The sequence below is a fragment of the Spermophilus citellus genome, assembly GCF_964194105.1.
Source record: "Spermophilus citellus genome assembly, chromosome: 10".
NCBI lineage: Eukaryota > Metazoa > Chordata > Mammalia > Rodentia > Sciuridae > Spermophilus > Spermophilus citellus.
In genome coordinates this window covers 36,039,007-36,058,462 of record NC_138197.1, presented here as the reverse complement: position 1 = coordinate 36,058,462, position 19,456 = coordinate 36,039,007, and the positions used below count along the sequence as shown (strand labels likewise).

The 19,456-nt window shown below is 33.9% G+C and overlaps 1 protein-coding gene across 1 annotated transcript; it reads left to right on the top strand.

Annotated features, from left to right (window-relative positions):
* Positions 1-197: 197 nt before the first annotated feature.
* Positions 198-11,217, top strand: OLR1 (oxidized low density lipoprotein receptor 1; the record flags this gene model as incomplete). The annotated part of the gene is made up of 6 exons (XM_081309388.1): positions 198-285; positions 5,013-5,114; positions 6,667-6,912; positions 10,367-10,506; positions 10,655-10,770; positions 11,072-11,217. The coding sequence occupies 6 exons, from the start codon at positions 198-200 to the stop codon at positions 11,214-11,216; spliced, it is 837 nt and encodes a 278-aa protein (XP_081165514.1). The 3' UTR covers position 11,217.
* Positions 11,218-19,456: the final 8,239 nt, after the last annotated feature.

Genomic DNA, 19,456 nt, shown 5'->3' with positions numbered 1-19,456 from the left:
TTTCCCCACCTGCAATAGATGTAACCCAAGAATTTGCGTCAGTCAACTTCCCAATATGAAGCAAAGACTCCCTTTCCTCCCAGGGATGATTGAGTCATTTTTCTATTAGATAACAGAAGCTATTTAAACACTCCAGCAGAAGTTCATACACTTTAGTTTGTTGAAGTCCTTGACTGCTACACTCTCTGATTCTTGGCATGAATTTGGAAATGACTTTTGATGACCTCAAAATGAAGCCTAGGAAGGATCAGCCTGACCAGAAGTTAAATGGAGAAAGAGCTAAAGGTACTAGGGGTGGGTAAAAGTGTACAGAGAAAGAATACCGGGGTTAGTTCAGAAACGTAAATTTATTGAAGAAAGGAGTTAAAATACCAAAACATCCAAGTGTAGGAAAAGAGAATTAATCCATTTAATGAAAATTATTACCATTTAAGGAAAACAAATAGTATATAATGGTGGTGATGATAACTTATACTGCATATTTACTACAAACTATTCTCTATGCTATTCATTTTAAATGTTTATTTTTTAGAATGTTCAAATAATACTTTGAGATCCGTACTATTATTATCTCCCTTTTACTGAGGGCCTACTGGGATCAGGAGGATTAACAAAATCACCCACATTTATGGAGCTAGTAAGTAGTAAACTAGAATTATATCACAAACTCTCATTTATTAGAATCCAATCTGTGAGATGGTTCAGAAAACAAATTCATCCACTGTGTACAGTCATAATTTTTGTTTATTCATGAGGCACTGCAAAAATCTGAAATGTTTTATGAATTATGCAAAACAAGTTAAATGATACACAGTATGGATTAGCATAAATTATGTTCTATTGTATATAATTGTTTGAAAATTTATACTTTCTGTTTGACACAACACAGTAAATTAAACTGCTTAGGTATACATTAATTCATAAGTCCAATTCCACAGGCAACCTGGATAAATTGCCTTTTATTTTATATTCATTCTAAAAAAAAAGAAAAAGGAGAGGAAGACAGAGAAGTATTGTCAGCAATTTGGATAAAGAAATTTTAAATCATGTTTCTATAAACAAGATAGAAATGTCTTTCAATGGGTAAAATAATGATGAACATGGAATGATGTAACCCTTGAGTTGATGAACTAACTTGGTATGAAAACAGTGAAACATTTATTGGTAGACTTACGAGTTAACAATTGACATTTGTTTATTCATTCCTTCACTCAATAATTCATTCAGTATTCATGTAGTAAATGTTGAGTACCTGTCTCTTGATATAATTATAAAATTAATTCTGCTTTCAAAATCCTGATTAGATAAGTTACCTACTGAGAAAGATCTGATTACTTTCTGATGAGAAAGTCACTAGTAGGAATGGGGAATGAATTAATGGTCTCTGCAGAACAAAGCAGTCCTCTAGATAATAGAAGATGTGCCTTTCTATTATCTATTATTTCTATTATCTGGGGTTCTATAATTTTTTCCTTCAAAAATTCAGAAGTTTCATCATTCAAGAGTGGTAGGCATATCTGATGTCCTGTGATTTGTAATGAATACTGACCAGAGATAAAGGTCAGTTGGGACTTACAGAGATACATGCTAGGATTAGGCAATAACTTGCAAGAAATGAAACTACTTTCTACTTCTTCATTGTCAGTTTGTCACACACACGCAAAGAGAATCTGAATACTGAATCACTGAATGAGCTATCTTCTACCCTGTCAAAATTTTGATTTTTCTTTTGATACATGAGAATTTTGTGAATATTCAATCATCAATTGACTTGTATTGTTACACATTTACACTGGAAATTTTTGAATGTAATATTCCAAGCAGTCTGGCTATTGACAACTGGATTAAAGTCCTATGTTTGGGTTTTATCATCTGTATATTCTTAAGGTAGTTATTAAACTTTTCTGGTTTCCTCTTTACTTAGAGAGGTGAACAATACTGGTGCTTTATTTTTTTATTTCACAAGAAGAGGAAATCAAATTCCTTGTATGGGATTTTTTTTTCTGAACTGGTAACCTCTGTTTTTTGAGTGGTGGAATTCATAAATGGACCTTCATATGACTGTGAAATTCATGACTTATTTTCATAAAAATAAGAAATTTTTCTCTTGTAGTAACAGGCCTACAGTTGCTGTGACATGGTAGATTTAATATAGTTGCATAACATAGTTGTAATTATAATTATAGGACATACTATTAATATAAGCTAAGTGCATATCCAGATTTCACTCCTATTTTTCTTTGGTCAATAACCCCAGATTCCAGATATAATTTTAGTGGAATAAAAATTGAACAGCATAAAATTATGCATGGGATTCCTTGAGGAAATCCCAGTTGACTCATTGACTAAAGTTCATTTGCTTGATATCTGATATTTATTTATATTGTGTTACTTGTAAGACAGTATGTGTGTGTGTGTGTGTGTGTGTGTGTGTGTGTGTATGTACATGTGTACTCACATATGATCTATAATACAACTTCAGGTTCTCTGTGCTGTGGATGAAATTGATCCAACTAAGATGGATTGAGAGTTCCTTAAAGAGTCATTGTATTGAGAAAGTCAGTTCCTAAGACAACATGATGAAGAGTTGGACCTAATTTTTCTTTGAATAGATGCAGGGTCTCTGGTTTAATGCCTAGGACCATTATCCACTTAGAGTTTTGTACAGGGTGACACATAGGGGTTCAATTTCTACTACATATGGATTTCCAGTTTTCCCAGCACATGTGTTGAAGAGGCTATATTTTCTCCAATGTATATTTATGGTACCTTTGTCTAGGATGAGATAATTGTGTTTATGTGGGTATATCCCCACCCCCACGTCTGTTCTGTTCCATTGGTTTTCATGTCTATTTTGGTGCCAATCCATATACTAACAAAAGTACTATATACTAACAAAAATCATGCCATTTTTGTGAGTATACCTCTGGTAATTTAAGGTTTGATATTGTGATACCTACTGCATCACTTTTCTTGCAAAGGATTGCTTTGGTTATTCTGGGCCTCTTATTTTTCCAAATTAATTTTATGACTGCTTTTTCTATTTATATAAAGAACATCATTGGAATTTTAATAGGAATTGCATTAAATCTGTATAGTGCTTTCGGTAGTATGGTCATTTTGATAATATTAATTCTGCCTATCCAAGAGTAAGGTAGATCTTTCCATCTTCTAAGGTCTTCTTTGATTTCTTTCTTTAGGGTTCTGTAATTTTCATTATATAGATCCTTCATCTCTTTCATTAAGTTGATTCCCAAGTGTTTTTTTTTTTTTGAGGCTATTGAAATTGGGGTAGTTTTCCTCATTTCCCTTTCTGAGGATTTGTCATTGATATACAAAAATGCTTTTGATTTATGGGTGTTGATTTTATATCCTGCTACTTTGCTGAATTCATTTACTAGTTCTAGAAGTTTTCTGGTGGAACTTTTAGGGACCTAGCTTCCTTAATAAGATTCCTGTGGTACAAGAATTAAAATCAAGAATCAATAAATGGGATGGACTCAAACTAAAAAGTTTCTTACCAGCAAAAGAAACAGTCTGTGAGGTGAATAGAGAGCCTGCATCTTGGGAGCAAATATTTACCCCTCACACATCAGATAGAGTGCTATCTCTAGGGTATATAATGAACACAAAAAGCTAAACACCAAAAAAAAAAAACCCACAAATAACCCAATCAATAAATGGGCCAAGGTTCTGAAGAGACACTTCTCAGAAGATGATGTACAATCAATCAACAAATGCATGAAAAAATGTTCATCATCACTAGCAATTAGAGAAATGCAAATCAAAACCACTCCAGGATTTCATCTCACTCCAGTCAGAATGGCAGCTATTATGCATACAAACAACAATAAGTGTTGGTGAGGATGTGGGGAAAAAGGTACACTCATACACTGCTTGTAGAACTGAAAATTGGTGCAGCCAATATGGAAAGCAGTATGGAGATTTCTTAGAAAATTGGGAATGGAACCACCATTTGACCCAGATATCTCTCTCCTGGGTCTCTACCCAAAGGACTTAAAAACAGCATACTACAGGGACACAGCCACATCAGTGTTTATAGCAGCACAATTTACAATAGCTAAACTGTGGAGCTAAAAACCTGGATGCCCTTCAGTGGATGAATGGATAAAAAAAAATTGCCATATGTACACAATGGAATTTTACTCAGCAATAAACGAGAATAAAATCATGAATGTGCAGGTAAATGGATGGCATTGGAGAAGATAATAACACTAAAACAAACAAACAACAAACTAAGTGAAGTTAGCCAATCCCCAAAAAACAATGCCGAATGTTTTCTCTGATATAAGGAGGCTGACTCATAGTGGGGTAGGGAGGGGAAGCATGGGAGGAACAGATGAATTCCAGATAGGGCAGAGGAGTGGGAGGGAAAGAGAGGAGGCAGGGGATTAGCAAGGATGGTGGAATGTGATGGACATCATTAGCCTAAGTACATTTATGAAGACACGAATTGGGTGTCAATATACTTTATATACAAACAGAGATATGAAAAATTGTGGTATATATGTGTAATAAGAATTGTAATGCATTCTGCTGTCATTTTTTTCAACCAGTAAAAAAAGATTCTAAATGGAATAAGTTACACTTCATGTATTTGTAATGTCAAAATTCACTATCATGTATATCTAAAAAGAACAGATAAAAAAGAATATATATTTATATCTATATACATATATATGTACTTTTATCCAATTAAAAAAAAGAGTCATTTTGCAGAGATTAGACGAAATATCAGCTTCAAAATCAGATAATCAGAGTCAGATATCGGGTTGAATCCCAGCTCTTAAAATTACCAGTTTTGTGACCATGAGTAAATTACTTAAATTCTTTAGTTGTCCATATTTTTCATCATAAGTGTGTGATCAATTATTTGCAGAGCCCTTGGGAGTATGAGAGAGAAGAAATCAAGTACAGGCAAGATCCAAAGAATGGTTTGACGACTTGCTTCTATTGTTTCTGAATTTCTGATTCTCTCTTTCCACCTCTAGGTTTTCACTTTCTTTCTTCTCGGTGGTGGTGCCCTGCTGCTGTAACTCTGGGGATCCTTTGCATGGGATTATTGGTGACCATCATAATGCTGGGGATGCAGTGTAAGTACTGAAATAGGTGGGATGAGTCTACATTTATGAATTTATTTCCTAACAATTACAAAACAGCCTTGATTTAGATTTGTTTTAGGCAAAATGTTTTTAAAGTGAGTGGGAAGATGAATGGGTATATTGTGTTAATCTCTTAAATGGATAAAGACATGAAATAAAGAATACACATGGTAAAATATTTTTTTTTCATTTTCATAGCTTCATAGAGAAAGTCTATATAAATCCAAGAATGATGGAGAGTAAAATTACTTGACATAACTAATCCACAAACTCACTTGAACAAACCCAAGATGAATTTCATTAACTCTTGTTGAGATTTGATGAAGATGATTAAATGTCCTTAAAAATCAGAAATAGTCTAAGTAAAGCATTTTAAACTAAATGTACTTTAAATTTATAACATGGTCATTTAGGAAGAGAGTGTATTAATAGGAAAAGCAGAAGTGAAAATAAGGACAAGAATATCTAAGAAAATTATATCCATCCATCTAATTTGTCTGCATATTTAGATTGTAGATCTGAACTATTTCAAGTGGCTGGGATCCAATGTATTAAGGTTTTTGAAGTGCTATTTGCTTCTGAGTTGTTCAAATTCATAAGATATTCTTTTTTTATTTTGGTTCTACAAATTGAATCCAGGGGTGCTATATCACTGAACTATATCCCCAGACCTTTTTAATTTTTGAGACAGTGTGTTGCTAAGTAGCTGAGGCTGGCCTCAAACTTGCAACCCCTCTACCTCAGCTTCCTTAGAAGCTGGGATTACTGGCCTGCATCACTGTGCCCGGTTTTATTTTCAATCTATCAACACTAAAGGCCTTTTCCTAATGGTTGGGAGAAGTGTCTGGTTTCAAGTCAAGGGATCCCCTTGAGATTGCAGCATCAAGCTTCTAGAACTGAGATCTTTTACCCATAACATTCATTGCTGCTTGATTTCACAACCTTAGTTTCAACTCCACCCTTCCTAAAATGCACTATGGCAAAACTAAAAACAAAAAATGTTTTGAGACTCTAGAGACACAGTAACTTAAAATAATTTTGTGGGTGGCTATTTCAAAATAGGGCAAGTGTTCTGGTTCTTAAATAAAATTAGGAAGTCTGGAAAGTGAGACAAAATGGGAGGGGACAGAGGAGATTTAATGCAAGAATTAAGACACAAGTAGAATAAACCACTAATGACAATTCCTATTAATAGTCACTAAGTATGGTGAGTGTTTTAGATTGTCTGTATTTTATTTTTTTTCACTGTGGTGTTACTTATTAATTTTAATTTGTGCACAACTCTAATAAAAAATACTGGTAATTTTTTTATCCTAAGTATCAGAAAAGTTCCTCATATTAAAAAGACACTGCATAATTTCTGATGAAATCTGGATCATCTTCCAGTAGACTTTGAAGTGCTATTTGCTTCTCAGTTATTCAAGTTCCTGAAATGTTATTGTGGATACTTACCTGTTGTCAAAATTGATTATTTGATTTTGTGAAAATTCAGTGGAACTATATTGGGGATTGGATATGGAACCCTGATTCATTTCTACTGTAGTATTTCAGGTGTCTGATCTCCTCAAACAATGCAAAGCCAACCTTACACACCAGGAAATCATATGGGAGGGACAGATTTTAGCTCAGCAGCAGGCAAAAAATGCTTCTCAGAAGTCACAGGAGGAACTCAAGGAAATGATAGAAACCCTTGCCTTGAAGCTGGATGAAAAATCCAGAAAGCAGATGGAGCTTCACCAGCAAAATTTGGATCTCCAAGAAGCTCTGAAGAGAGTGGAAAACTTTTCAGGTATTGTGGGAGTAAAGAGGGGGAGTAGCAGGTTTTGTGTTCAATCTTTATTTTTTATAGGTATTTCTAGGCACAGAATTGTCATACTGACGTATGTATCATTCATTATTCATTCATAATGGTCTGCATCTGGAAGTTCTCTATTTTTGTCATCTCCACCCTACCCCATGTCAAATCCTAGAGACATCTGATTTAATGAAGCCCACTATTTGGTGGATTTAAGATTTTCTTCCTTAAAAAAAAAAAAAAGCTTCTTATTTCTTTAAAAATTCTTGTGGTTTTTTTTTTTTTTATTTCTCTGGAAGAACCCCCTCTCATCCTCACTGCTTGCCATAGGTACTTACTTCTTTGCATTCTACTGTATCTTAATCATCAGATTTCTTTTTCTAAAGAGTCTTCTTGTCCTTACAACTCTTTGCCCGTACTTCTGCATTAGACTTTATTCTGTGACACTATGTGAATGTTCACTTCATCAATCTAAATAGAATCAATGGAGGTAGACTTGCATGCAAGTGTTAGGTAGATACTTCAGGTTAGACAAAAATAGGAGGGGTCCAAAAAGTCCCTTTATATAAAAAGAATTGAATTGATTTCAGCTTTCCAGGACTCACAATCTAGAAGAGAGAAATAGTAGCATTTACAAGATTATTTTTAACTTTGATATTATTACAAAAGCTATCTGCATTATTTAGTCTTTCTGTGGTGTGTAATCCAAACAAGTGTATGATTTTAGTCTTAGGGAATGTTTGAAAGTGTGACATGGAGTCACTTTCAGACATACATTGCTTTCTGTGAAGCGCTTGAGTGCTTTGGTCTTAGGATTAGTAACTAAATCCACTAATACACAGATTTCTCTCACTTTTTTTTTTCTTGTACAGCTTATATAAGTTCAAATATGTAACTTCTTAGAATAAACATGACATAATAATTGTTCACAGATATCTATTCCTTCATTTTATACAAAAAAATGAGACCAAGATAAAGTTAAATAATAAAAATGATAAGTGGTTTTGTGTAAGGTTTTGCAATTTATAAATCCCTTCCCTGTTTACAGAGTAATTTAAATTTCCAAAATAAGCAGAGATTTCTAGATAGGGTGATATTTAGCAAGTGTCATACATATATTTAATATTTTTTAGGGAGGGAGCTTTCAAAGAAATAAATGAACACAGAGCTCAAAGAAAGCTTGGAGGAGGCTTATATATCAAGGGCAGGAATATTTACATAATCAGACATAGCTATATACCAACCAACAGTTTATCTCATAGGCAAGGCTGTGAAACATTTCTGTTTTTATCAGTTGAAAATTGTATGGGATTAAATATATGTCAGGACCATTCAGAACCACCTTCCAGGGATGTCAAGCATGGACAACTAATTAAACTCAATAAATGGTATGTTTGGTGCGGGCAGATACACCAGGTAATGTGTTACTCTTCTTGACAGTGTCAGATAAAGGCCAATTAGTAGATATACTAAATAAAGTTTTTCTTTCATCAATTAGCTTTGAGAAGATCATAAATAAATAAATATTAAAATACCACATGGAAAAATATGCAAGTTTTATCTGTCCTATAAACAAGGGTGTGGTCTCAATGCATATATGAAGAGGGAGAGTGATTACTTACCATGTGTTTGCTTACAGTCATTAAGCTAATGAGATGCAGGGGCTTCATAGTAATGGATTTTACCCTTAGCACCAGCAATAGCAGTGGTTCTCAGACCTTAGTATGCAAGGTACTTGTTAAAATGGCAGATTCCACATTGACTCCAAGATGCTGCATCAGAAAGACTTGTGAGTCTCACTAAGAAATGTGTTCTGAAAGAGTTCAAACTTAGAAATTTGAGAGGTAGTGTGTCACAGTGATTAAAAACACAGACTCTAGAGTTGGACTGACTAGGTTCAAATTCCTCTTTTCTCTATTTGAGAAATGAAGAATATTAACGGAGCCTACCTCAATGAGTTGCTATGAGGACTAAATGAGTTCATATATGTGAAGTACTTCCAGTGGTTTCTTGCACATGGTAAATAAGATTTGTGTTTTTTTCAAGTTTATATCTCATAATATTATATGGTAATTATGTACATTTTATATAGTATTATAATGTTAAGTAATATTATATGTATATTTCATGCATACACAAGGAAAAAAAGTTGGTTTCGATTCCATATTTTAAGTGTGTTTTTCTTATTTTGTCAAAGTTTATAAACTTGCCTAAGCTTTCGACCACAAAACTGATATTTTTGACACTTATATAATATGAAAGGCACATTAAGAAGCTAAGAAGTTTTTATTTGTTGCTTTCAACTTGACCTTTTGCATGTCCTTCTCAATCACTATCCTATTGTATTGCTCAGGGTCCTCCTGTTTTAACCTCTTTGATAAAACCTATTCTTAAATTATCTTGGTTTGTGGCACAATAAAAACTGAATTAAAATGTAACTATTTTGAAAGATTTTAATTTTTTTTCTAAACTTTGGTAACAGTCTAGATCATTCCTTAAAATGTCATAAACTTAGGGAGAAGACAACACTGAGGATGAGAATGTCACTGGTGATAAGATGGCCTGGGGGTGGTTGAAAACATTCATACACTCACTGACCTTGGCACATTTTGCATGTTGCTAACTTCCTGAGTTGTGTTTGCTAGTCTCTCTGGGAATTTTGCTGCTGAGAACCTTCTTAATATTTGAGATTTTACTGAGGTTGAGGTTTTTATTTTGCATCAACATATTATTCTCCCTAAAACAACTTTGTCCAAAAGAAATATAGTGTGTGACACTATGTAACATTAAACTTTCTAGCAATCACATGTATAAAAAGAAGATTAGTTTTAGTAGCATATTTAGGTTTATCCAAAATATCTGAAATATTTATTCAATATTAGTATAAAAATTACTAATAGAATATTTTCCATTGTTTCATACAAAGTTTTCAAAATTGGATATGCATTTTATCCTTATAGCACATCTTAATGCAGACTAACAACATATGGTTATTGTTTCTAAAAGTAGAAGATACAGTATTTAGGCCTAATCCATTATTCAAAGATGTGTAGTTTTAAAATTCATAAGCCTAACTTCTTAATAACAGAGTAGCTATTAAATATCCATTTTCCAACTCTCACTTCCATTTATTCCATACATAACTTTAAAAAGTAGATTGGGTTCTAAAATCACATTGCAGCTTATCCTATTTTTTAAGAGAGCAAGTGAAAATGCTAAATGAGAAGTAAATTTAGTTATTAAAATCAGAAATCTTTATTTATTTTTCTTCAAACAAATGGAGAAATAAAGACCTTAAGGTTATTTAGGTATTTGTAGAGTACAGATATATTTTAATGAAGAAGAAATGGTATGCATGTGAGGGGACTAAGGCTAAAATTAGTTACATAATTGCAGAAATACTTGTATTCAAACATAACTCACTGATTAAGTATACAACACTTCCCAGGTCCTTGTCCCCAAGATTGGATCTGGCATGAAGAAAGCTGTTACCTATTTCCCTCTGGACTATTTAATTGGGAAAAGAGTCAAGAGAACTGCTTGTCTTTGGGTGCCCAATTGCTGAAAATTAATAACACTGATGATCTGGTGAGTGTTTATGAATAATTATGGGGGTGGAGCATTGATAGCAACACAAATCAAGTTTAGGACCTGGGGGGAGAACCACTTGTTGGAAAGCCAAAATAGCTGTTTTGTAACATCAATTCAATCAAATCAGAAACATTACTCTCCACAGAATTTCATCCAGCAAGCAATCTCCCATTCCAGTTTCCCATTCTGGATGGGATTGTCACTGAGGAAACCCAACTACGCATGGCTCTGGGAGGATGGTTCTCCTTTGATGCCCCACTTGTAAGTTTCCTATTCCTTTTGATACCCTTTTTAAGTTTTCTGTTCCTTATTGTATCTACTTTTAAAATTATTGCCACATTCTACTATTGACCTCACTTGCCACACTGAACCTTGGGGAATTTGCCAAAGTCTCTTTCATCACCTCTCTCACAAAGAGCTTTGACCATTTACCCTTTCAGATCTCTCTTGAGCTTTTCTTCCCACATTTATTGATTTGAAACTTTAAGACAAAGCTATATTTCTGACACAAGATGGCAGTAAATTTAACTTTTTTTTTTTTTTTAACCTTCTTCACCTGCAGGTTTAGACTCCAGGGTGCTGTTTCCCAGATGTATGCTTCAGGCACCTGTGCATATATACAACAGGGAGCTGTTTTTGCTGAAAACTGCATTTTAGTTGCATACAGTATATGTCAGAAGAAGGCAGTTCTACTGAAAGCACAGTGAATTTGAAGGATCTGGAAAAGAAGGTCTTTGAATTTTATCCTGGGAGTTAAGCTACTCTTCATCTTCACTTACGTACAAACCATGAGAGCCCTGAGGACTGCAGCGATGAGCTGGCTACAGAAACTGACTGGGGTTTTTCAGAAACTAAGACTAGGAATCCAGCTGCCTACTGCCTTTAGATCCAGAGTTGTAGATTCACTTTATTTCTCATCTATCTATCTATCTATCATAATTGTCTGACATTTTTCAGCTAGTGTGTCCCAAGCCTCCTTGCTAATTTTCAAACCTTCTTCCGTTTTCTATTTTAAAATTTGGCTCCTCTCCTACCTTGTGAACCATCTGCTCAATTTTCTCTGCCTTCCCCCACCCTTCTAATACTGCATAGAAGACAGAACATAGAGAACTTACCCAACTATAGACAGAAGGCAAAAAAAGGGGAAATGGACCTGGTAAACAGTGCCCATGAAGGAGAACTAGAGAAAGGCCGCACCAAAATCAAGAAGCTCACATTCTCAACTTAAAAACCATTGTCTTTTTAATTTTGACCTATTTCTAGACTCCACCATTTACACATGTTCATATTCCCCCCAACCTTTACCACCACACACACACATTTTGGGACAACTGTGGTGCCCCAGGAAATAATTAGTAATTGCATGGTCTTTTCCATGTACTAATTCACAACCCATTATCAGTTTCTGAATCAGTTATTATTTCTTCATCTTTTCTTCCTCCAAAGGACAGTCTAATAGCTTTAACCCCTCAAAATAGCATTTGGTAGAATCTCAGGTTATATGACCCAGAGGCAAAAATAATAGAATTTTACCCCCCTAAATTATATTCTTCTCTACAACTCTCTTATGAGATACTATGTTTCAGAAACATAAAGACCAAAAAATCAAGACACTCAATTGTAGAACAAACTGAGCCAGATATGTAAATATTGCTGAATAGTAACAGATGAAATTAGAAATATCTCTCCTATTTTCAGAGCTTTACACCCCCTACACAGGCTATTTTCTTTAAAAGAACCTTTCCATTTGCTACATATAATCTATCATCATATATGTAAATATGTTATAATATATATCCAGCATCATTATACACACATATGTATGCACATATATATATATGCACATATATATATATATGTATACACACATACATATACACACAACCATATATATTTTGTTGGAAAATGAGATGTTTTCTATTGTTAACAGCTTTGTTGCTGTATAATTGACATATAATGAATTGAACTTATTAAATTAGACAATTTGATGTTTTCCCACATCTAAACAATGCTACCTTGTGGTGAGGATGTCAATACAATCAAAATAGTAAACACATTCATCTCCCCCAAAAGATTCATCATGCCTCTCCCAAATGCTTCTACTCCAGACAGGCACCAATCTGTTTTCAGTTTGCATTTTGTAGAGTTTGTATAATTCTTTGGGGATTCATGCATTTCCATCTTGTTGTTTGTATCAGTTTCATTCTTTAAGGTTGAGTACCCCTGTGTATAAAAATACTACCATCTGTTTGTTATCTGTTTACTTGTTGATGACATTTAGATTTGTCTTTAGTTTTTTGATAATTACAAATTAAGCTGCTATGAACTTTTGTATACTTATCTTTGTGTGAACATCGGATTTCTTCTGTCCTGGGTAAATACCTAGGAGTGGAATGCCAGAATCATGCAGTAGGCATGTGTTTAGCTAGTTAAGAAACTGCTGTTTTCCAAAATATTTTCCTTTTACATTCCTACCATCTGTGTAAGAGTAATTCAGTTTATGTCATCTGTGCTGGAATTTGGCCTTGTCAATCTTGTAATTTTGGCCATTCTAGTAGATATGTAATTGTATATCAGTGTAGTTTTAATTCACATTTCCCAAATGGTAAATGATATTGTACATTTTGACATGCTTATTTATCATCTGTATGTTTTTTAAATAAAGAAACTACACAAGTATTTTGAGGGTTTTAAAATTGGGTTATCTATGTACTAATTTTTTAGTTTCGAGATCTGTGTATATTTGGGACAAAAGCCCTTTATCTGATATGTGACTTGAGAATTTTGGTTGTCTGTCTCTGCCTTCTTTTCCTTCTCAAAACTGTGCACTCACAAAAGGAGAAGTTTTCAGTCTTGATGAAGTGCACTTCCACGTTTCTGTTGTTTAAGAACTCATTGCTTAACTCAAGGCCACAACATTTTTCTCCTATTTTGTTTTTCTGAATTCATGGTTTTAGGATTTACACTGAAGTCTATGACTTATTTTAGAGTAATTTGTGAGTTATGTATTGAAGTTCACTTCTTTGCTTGTGGATATCCAATTGTTTTAGTAACATTTGTTGAGAGGCAATTCTTCTCTGCACTGCTTTTGCGTGTTTGTCAGCACTACTGTTCATGTATATGTGAGTTTATTTAAAAACTCTCTACTCTTTTATGGATGTATTTATTTTTATACCACTTCCACCACACTATTTTGAATACTGAACTGTTATAGTAAATCTTGAAATCACATAGTGACAATCCTTCAATTTTGTTCTTGTTCAAAGAAGTTGTTTTGGCTGATTTATGTCATTGTATTTCCATATTCATTTTTGAATTGACTCATCTAGTTTTGCAAAAATCTTTTGGAATTTTGATTTTGATTGCATTGAATCTACAGATAAACTTCAGGAGAACTACATCTCGAAAATAATGATTCATCTGATTTCTAAGCAAAGTACATTATTTAGGAATTCTTTAATCTAAGTAAAATTTTAAAGTTTTCTCTGTAAAGATATTTTACCTATTTTGTTAGATTATCATTATGTATTTCATAATTTTGAAGTTAAAGTAGATGACATTATCATTTGTAATTTTTCTATACAAATACGGGTTGCTAGTATATAGAAACACAAGGGATTTTTTTGGTACTAACTCTATCCCAAAATACTGAAAAACTCAGTTCATTCTCCAAATAATATTAAACATATAGAGCACAATTTTTCATATTTTTGTGTATAAAGTGTGTTCATGCCAATTCATGTCTTTATACATGTACTTTTTTTTTTTGTTCTGTTGTATTTTCTATATAGGGAATCATATCATTTGTAAATAATACACTTCTAGTTTTGTTTGTGTTTAGCTTAAAGATAAACCCAGCCCTTGTCACTCCATCCTGGCTTTAAGTAAAATCCAAGATATATCTTTTGTTATTAGGTACTTTTAGCTTCCCATTGGGAGCTACTTTATCACTGAACAAGAATTTGTGGAGACAAAGCATCTCCCTAAAAAGAGTCTAGTCTAAAACTGGCAGATGAATTTCTTGACTGTTTTGTGTCTGGTAGTTTCTATTTCAAAGTTGACACAGATATCTTCTTGAGCCATGCTAACAGTGCCTGTGAATCCTTTGCATTCATGCTTACTACTTCTTGGTTCTCCAATCTAGGCAGGCACCAGCGCATTGATTCCTAAGTATTAGCTCTTCAGGCACAAGTTCCCTGATCCCATCTATTCTGGGGACATCTCTTTCTGTATACTGCTTCGTATAGTGGTCAGCTATTTAAATGTTCCCATTCTTGACACAATCCAGCTATCACTCTTTTTTTTATTTAATTGATTTTATTTTTTAAATGCACAACAGCGGGATGCATTACAATTCTTATTACACATATAGAGCACAATTTTTCATATTTTTGTGTATAAAGTGTGTTCAGGCCAATTCATGTCTTTATACATGTACTTTTTTTGCATCACAATTCTTATTACACATATATACCACAATTTTTCATATCTCTGTATATAAAGTATGTTGACACCCAATTCGTGTCTTCATACATGTACTTAGGATAATGATGTCCATCACATTCCACCATCATTAATAAACCCCTGCCCCCTTCCTTACCATCCCATCCCTCTTTGCTATCTAGAATTCATCTATTCCTTCCATTCTCCCCCTCCCTAACCTCACTATGAGTCAGCCTCCTTATATCAGAGAAAGCATTCAACATTCGTTTTTTTGGGGATTGGCTAACTTCACTTAGCATTATCTTTGCCAACGGGTCATCTATTTACCTGCAAATGCCATGATTTTCCAGCATTGCCCTGCAGACTGTTTATGAATGCCCTGTGAGCTGACTGACTTTTACATTCCTAAAGAGTTTTTAAAACTATAACCTCAATGATTGTTAAGCAACTTAAAAATTTCGAAATATCTGTTCTCTCATTCTTTTTGTAAAACTTTCCTGATTGCTGATGTAAATAAATTATGGATTATGCATGCATTTCCTTAATTAGAAATAAACAAGGGTTCTAAATTTGACCTCTCTGAATTCAAATTCTGGTCAGTTACTAAATTTCTTTCTTTCTTTCTTTTTTAAAAATATCTTTATTTATTTTTATGTGGTGCTGAGGATCGAACCCAGTGCCTCACCAGTGCAAGGCAAATGCTCTACCACTGAGCCACATCCACAGCCCCCTAAATTTCTTTCTTATCTGAGCAAGTTTCCCTCTTGATGCTTTGATTTCCTAAAATGAAAATGAGATGAATGCTTGTAGCTATCTCTTACATATCTAAGGATTTAAAGGGATAATGTCTATAGAGCATATCATATAGAACCTAGAATTTCATAACAGTTGAAGAAATCTTAGCTATTTATACTATTTATTATTATTATTATTATTATTTTTTTTTAAATTATTTTATTGTTGGTTGTTCAAAACATTACATAGTTCTTATTATACCATATTTCACAGATTGATTCAAGTGGGTTATGAACTCCCATTTTTACCCCGTATACAGATTGCTGTGTCACATCAGTTACATTTCCATTGATTTACAAATTGCCTTTCTAGTGACTGATGTATTCTGCTGTCTATCCCATTCTCCACTGTCCCCTCACCCCTCCCCTCCCCTCCCCTCCCCTACTCTCTCTCCATCCCCTCTACTATAAATCGTTTCTTCCACTTATATAATTTTTCTCCTACTCCTCCTTTCCTCTTATATGTAATTGTGTATAACCCTGAGGCTCACCTTCCAGTTCCATGCAATTTCCCTTAACTCTCACTTTCCCTCCCGCCTATCATCCCTGTTTAATGTTATTCTTCTTCTCCAGCTCTTCGTCTCTACCCTGTCCTTGGTTACTCCCCTTATATCAAAGAAGACATTTGACATTTGTTTTTTAAGGATTGGCTAGCTTCACTTAGCATAATCTGCTATTATTATTTTTTAAACACCCTAAACATGTTTTGGTTTTTGTTAGTGTATTCTTAACCTACAGTTAAACCTGAGCTAATAAGTGTTTAGATTTGGTCAAAGATAACCTAAAGACTTATTAACTCAGGCTTAATGTATATGTAAAGATTGCTTAGAATTCTTTTTGTTGTTTCGTTGAAAAGTGTGCTGTGGAATGTAGTTTGTACTGGTACTTGTTTCTCTAACCATTAAAAGTAGTGGTCCTGGAGAACATAATGCTAAGTGAAATATGCCAGACTCAAGGCAGTATCACATTTTCTCTCATGCGGAATCTGGGTAGGGTGGGAAGAGACAACGAGAGAAGAAGAAGGGAGTAGATGTGATCAAAGTATGATATGTGAATCTATGACTATGCCACAAACCCCATTATTCTATACAATTAATAGGCAGTAGTAGAAAAAGAAATGTTAAGGAGTAGTGTTAATCAATTCTTTATTTTTTTTTTTTCACTGTAGAGATTTTTCTGAGGTTTGTTTGGGCTCCATAGAACATTCATGTTAGCACAGGAATAGATTTACAAATGAATATAATTTTAAAGATTGGATTAATTCAATGTATTTTGTATAGCAACTTTAGCCTGTTCTGCTTTGGCAGCATGAGCCGAATATGTACTTTTCCTGAGTCTGCTAAATATTTTAAGACATAGCAAGAAAAATGAACAAATTTGAAATATTCAGTCTTTCTACCTTAGTAATGTACCTCCTTTATGCCTGCATTTATTTCCTAAATCCTCTGAAAACCTACCCCTCCACAGTAGGCAAAACATTATCCCGTGGAAGAGACTATGAACCAGAGAATTGACAGACCACAGGTTTCCTGGGAGCAAATTTTAAAGAATGAGAGAACAGTGAGGAATTCTAAGCATGGCACAGTTGGGAAACTCAGAATTCTAAGCAGAAGTATTATTCATTACTTGTTCTTGGACTTCAAGGCAACCTGAGGATTTTCACAATTATTAAATTTTCCCTTGGTTATAACATATCTAAACTTAATTATTCATGTTATATTCAAGCCAACTGCCACATATCTCAGCTCTTCCTGAGTTGCCTAATCCATCAGGAGCATACCTGACTGATAATTTATAATTTGACTTTTAGAGAATAAACAAATCAATAATAATGTGAATAATTTAAGTTGAGTAAAACCATGAAACTGACAGCAAGAATCCACTTTAATATATCCATAAATGTAAAATCATCTCTTTACTAAGCTCTTTTCTAAGATAGCTTATATAGCACGCTTATTACAGCAAACCCCAAACACTAAAAAAAGATCATGATTTGTAAATGTCATGCCTATTTTATTAAGCATGTATGTTATATTTTTGAAATGATGTAGACTGTCTAATATGTAATTTTTTAAAACCTGACTATATTTTTTGGTAAATTATATACAGATATTAAAGTCCCAGATGTTTTTGTTTTCTAAAAATTGTTCTAATTTATTTTGACAAAAGAATATGGAGTTTCTTCTTTTTTTAAGTTCATTTATTCATTAATTTGACAATTCTCTAGTGAAGATTAGTTCACGGGAAGGCTCTTTCTTTCTTTAGTGCTAACAGTGCAGACAGTAATGCACATACACAGACACTATTCTCATGGTGTTTACAGTCTAGTATGGAGGAAGAAAATAAAGAAGTAAATTAAAAGAGCTATATATATAGCTGGCTGTGGTGGTGCACACCTGTAATTCCAGCTACATAAGAAGGTTAGGCAGGAGAATTGCAACAAGTTTTGGGTCAGCCTCAGCACTTTAGGGAAAACTTATCTCAAAAATAAAATAAATGTATGAATAAAAAGAGCTGGGGCTGTACCAGAGCTTAGCGGTAGAGTACTTGCCCAGCATGTACAATGTTCTGGGTTGCATTCCCAGCTGAAAAGCAAAACAAAATAAAAAGCTGAATATATTTATTTAATACAGTGTAAGAACTACTGCAGTCACTGGGTTAATACTAAATAGGAAAAGTTCCTTTACCTTTGATAACTTGTAATTTGGTAACAGAAATTAAAATTAAAAATAGAATAAGCACATGTGATAATTATTGAATTCAGCAGGAGCTTAGAACAAAAGCTTACTTATAACAATCATAATTCCTTAGGGAAAAAGAAACATAGATAACTTTAAGCAGAATGAAAGTAACATTTTTATCATATTCAAATTTTTCCTGCTTAAATTCTTCTTTTCTAATTAATTAATTTATTTTTATTAGGTCTATATGACAGTAGAATGCATTTTGATTCATTGTACACACAATTGCAGCACAATTTTTCATTTCTCTGGTTATACATGATATAGATTTGCATCATATGTGCAGTCATACATGTACCTAGGGTAATGATGTCCATCTCATTCCACCATCTTTCCTGCCCCCATGCCCCCTTCCCTCCCCACCCTCCCTTTTGCCAAATTAAAGTACCCCTCCCCCACATTATGGATCAACATTCACTTATAAGAGAGAACATTCAGCCTTTGGTTTTTTTGGGATTGGCTTATTTCACTTAGCATGATATTCTCCAACTCCATCCATTTACCTGCAAATGCCATAATTTTATTCTTTTTTAATGCTGAGTAATATTCCACTATATATATATATACCACAGTTTATTTATCCATTTATCTATTGAAGGGCATCTAGGTTGCTTCCACAGTTTAGCTATTGTGAATTCAGCTGCTATAAACATTGGTGTGGCTGTGTCACTATAGTATGCTGATTTTAAGTCCTTTGGGTATAGAGAGAGGAGTGGGAGAGCTGGGTCAAATGGTGGTTCCATTCCAAGTTTGCTAAGGAATCTTCGTACTGCTTTCCAGAGTGTTTGCACCAATTTGCAGTCCCACCAGCAATATATGAGTGTGCCTTTTCCCCAACATCCTTGCCAACACTATGTATTCTTGATAACTGGAAATCTATATGCAGCAAAATGAAAATAAACCCATATCTCTCACCATGTACAAAGCTCAAGTCAATGTGAGTCAAGGACCTAGAAATTAGACCAGAGA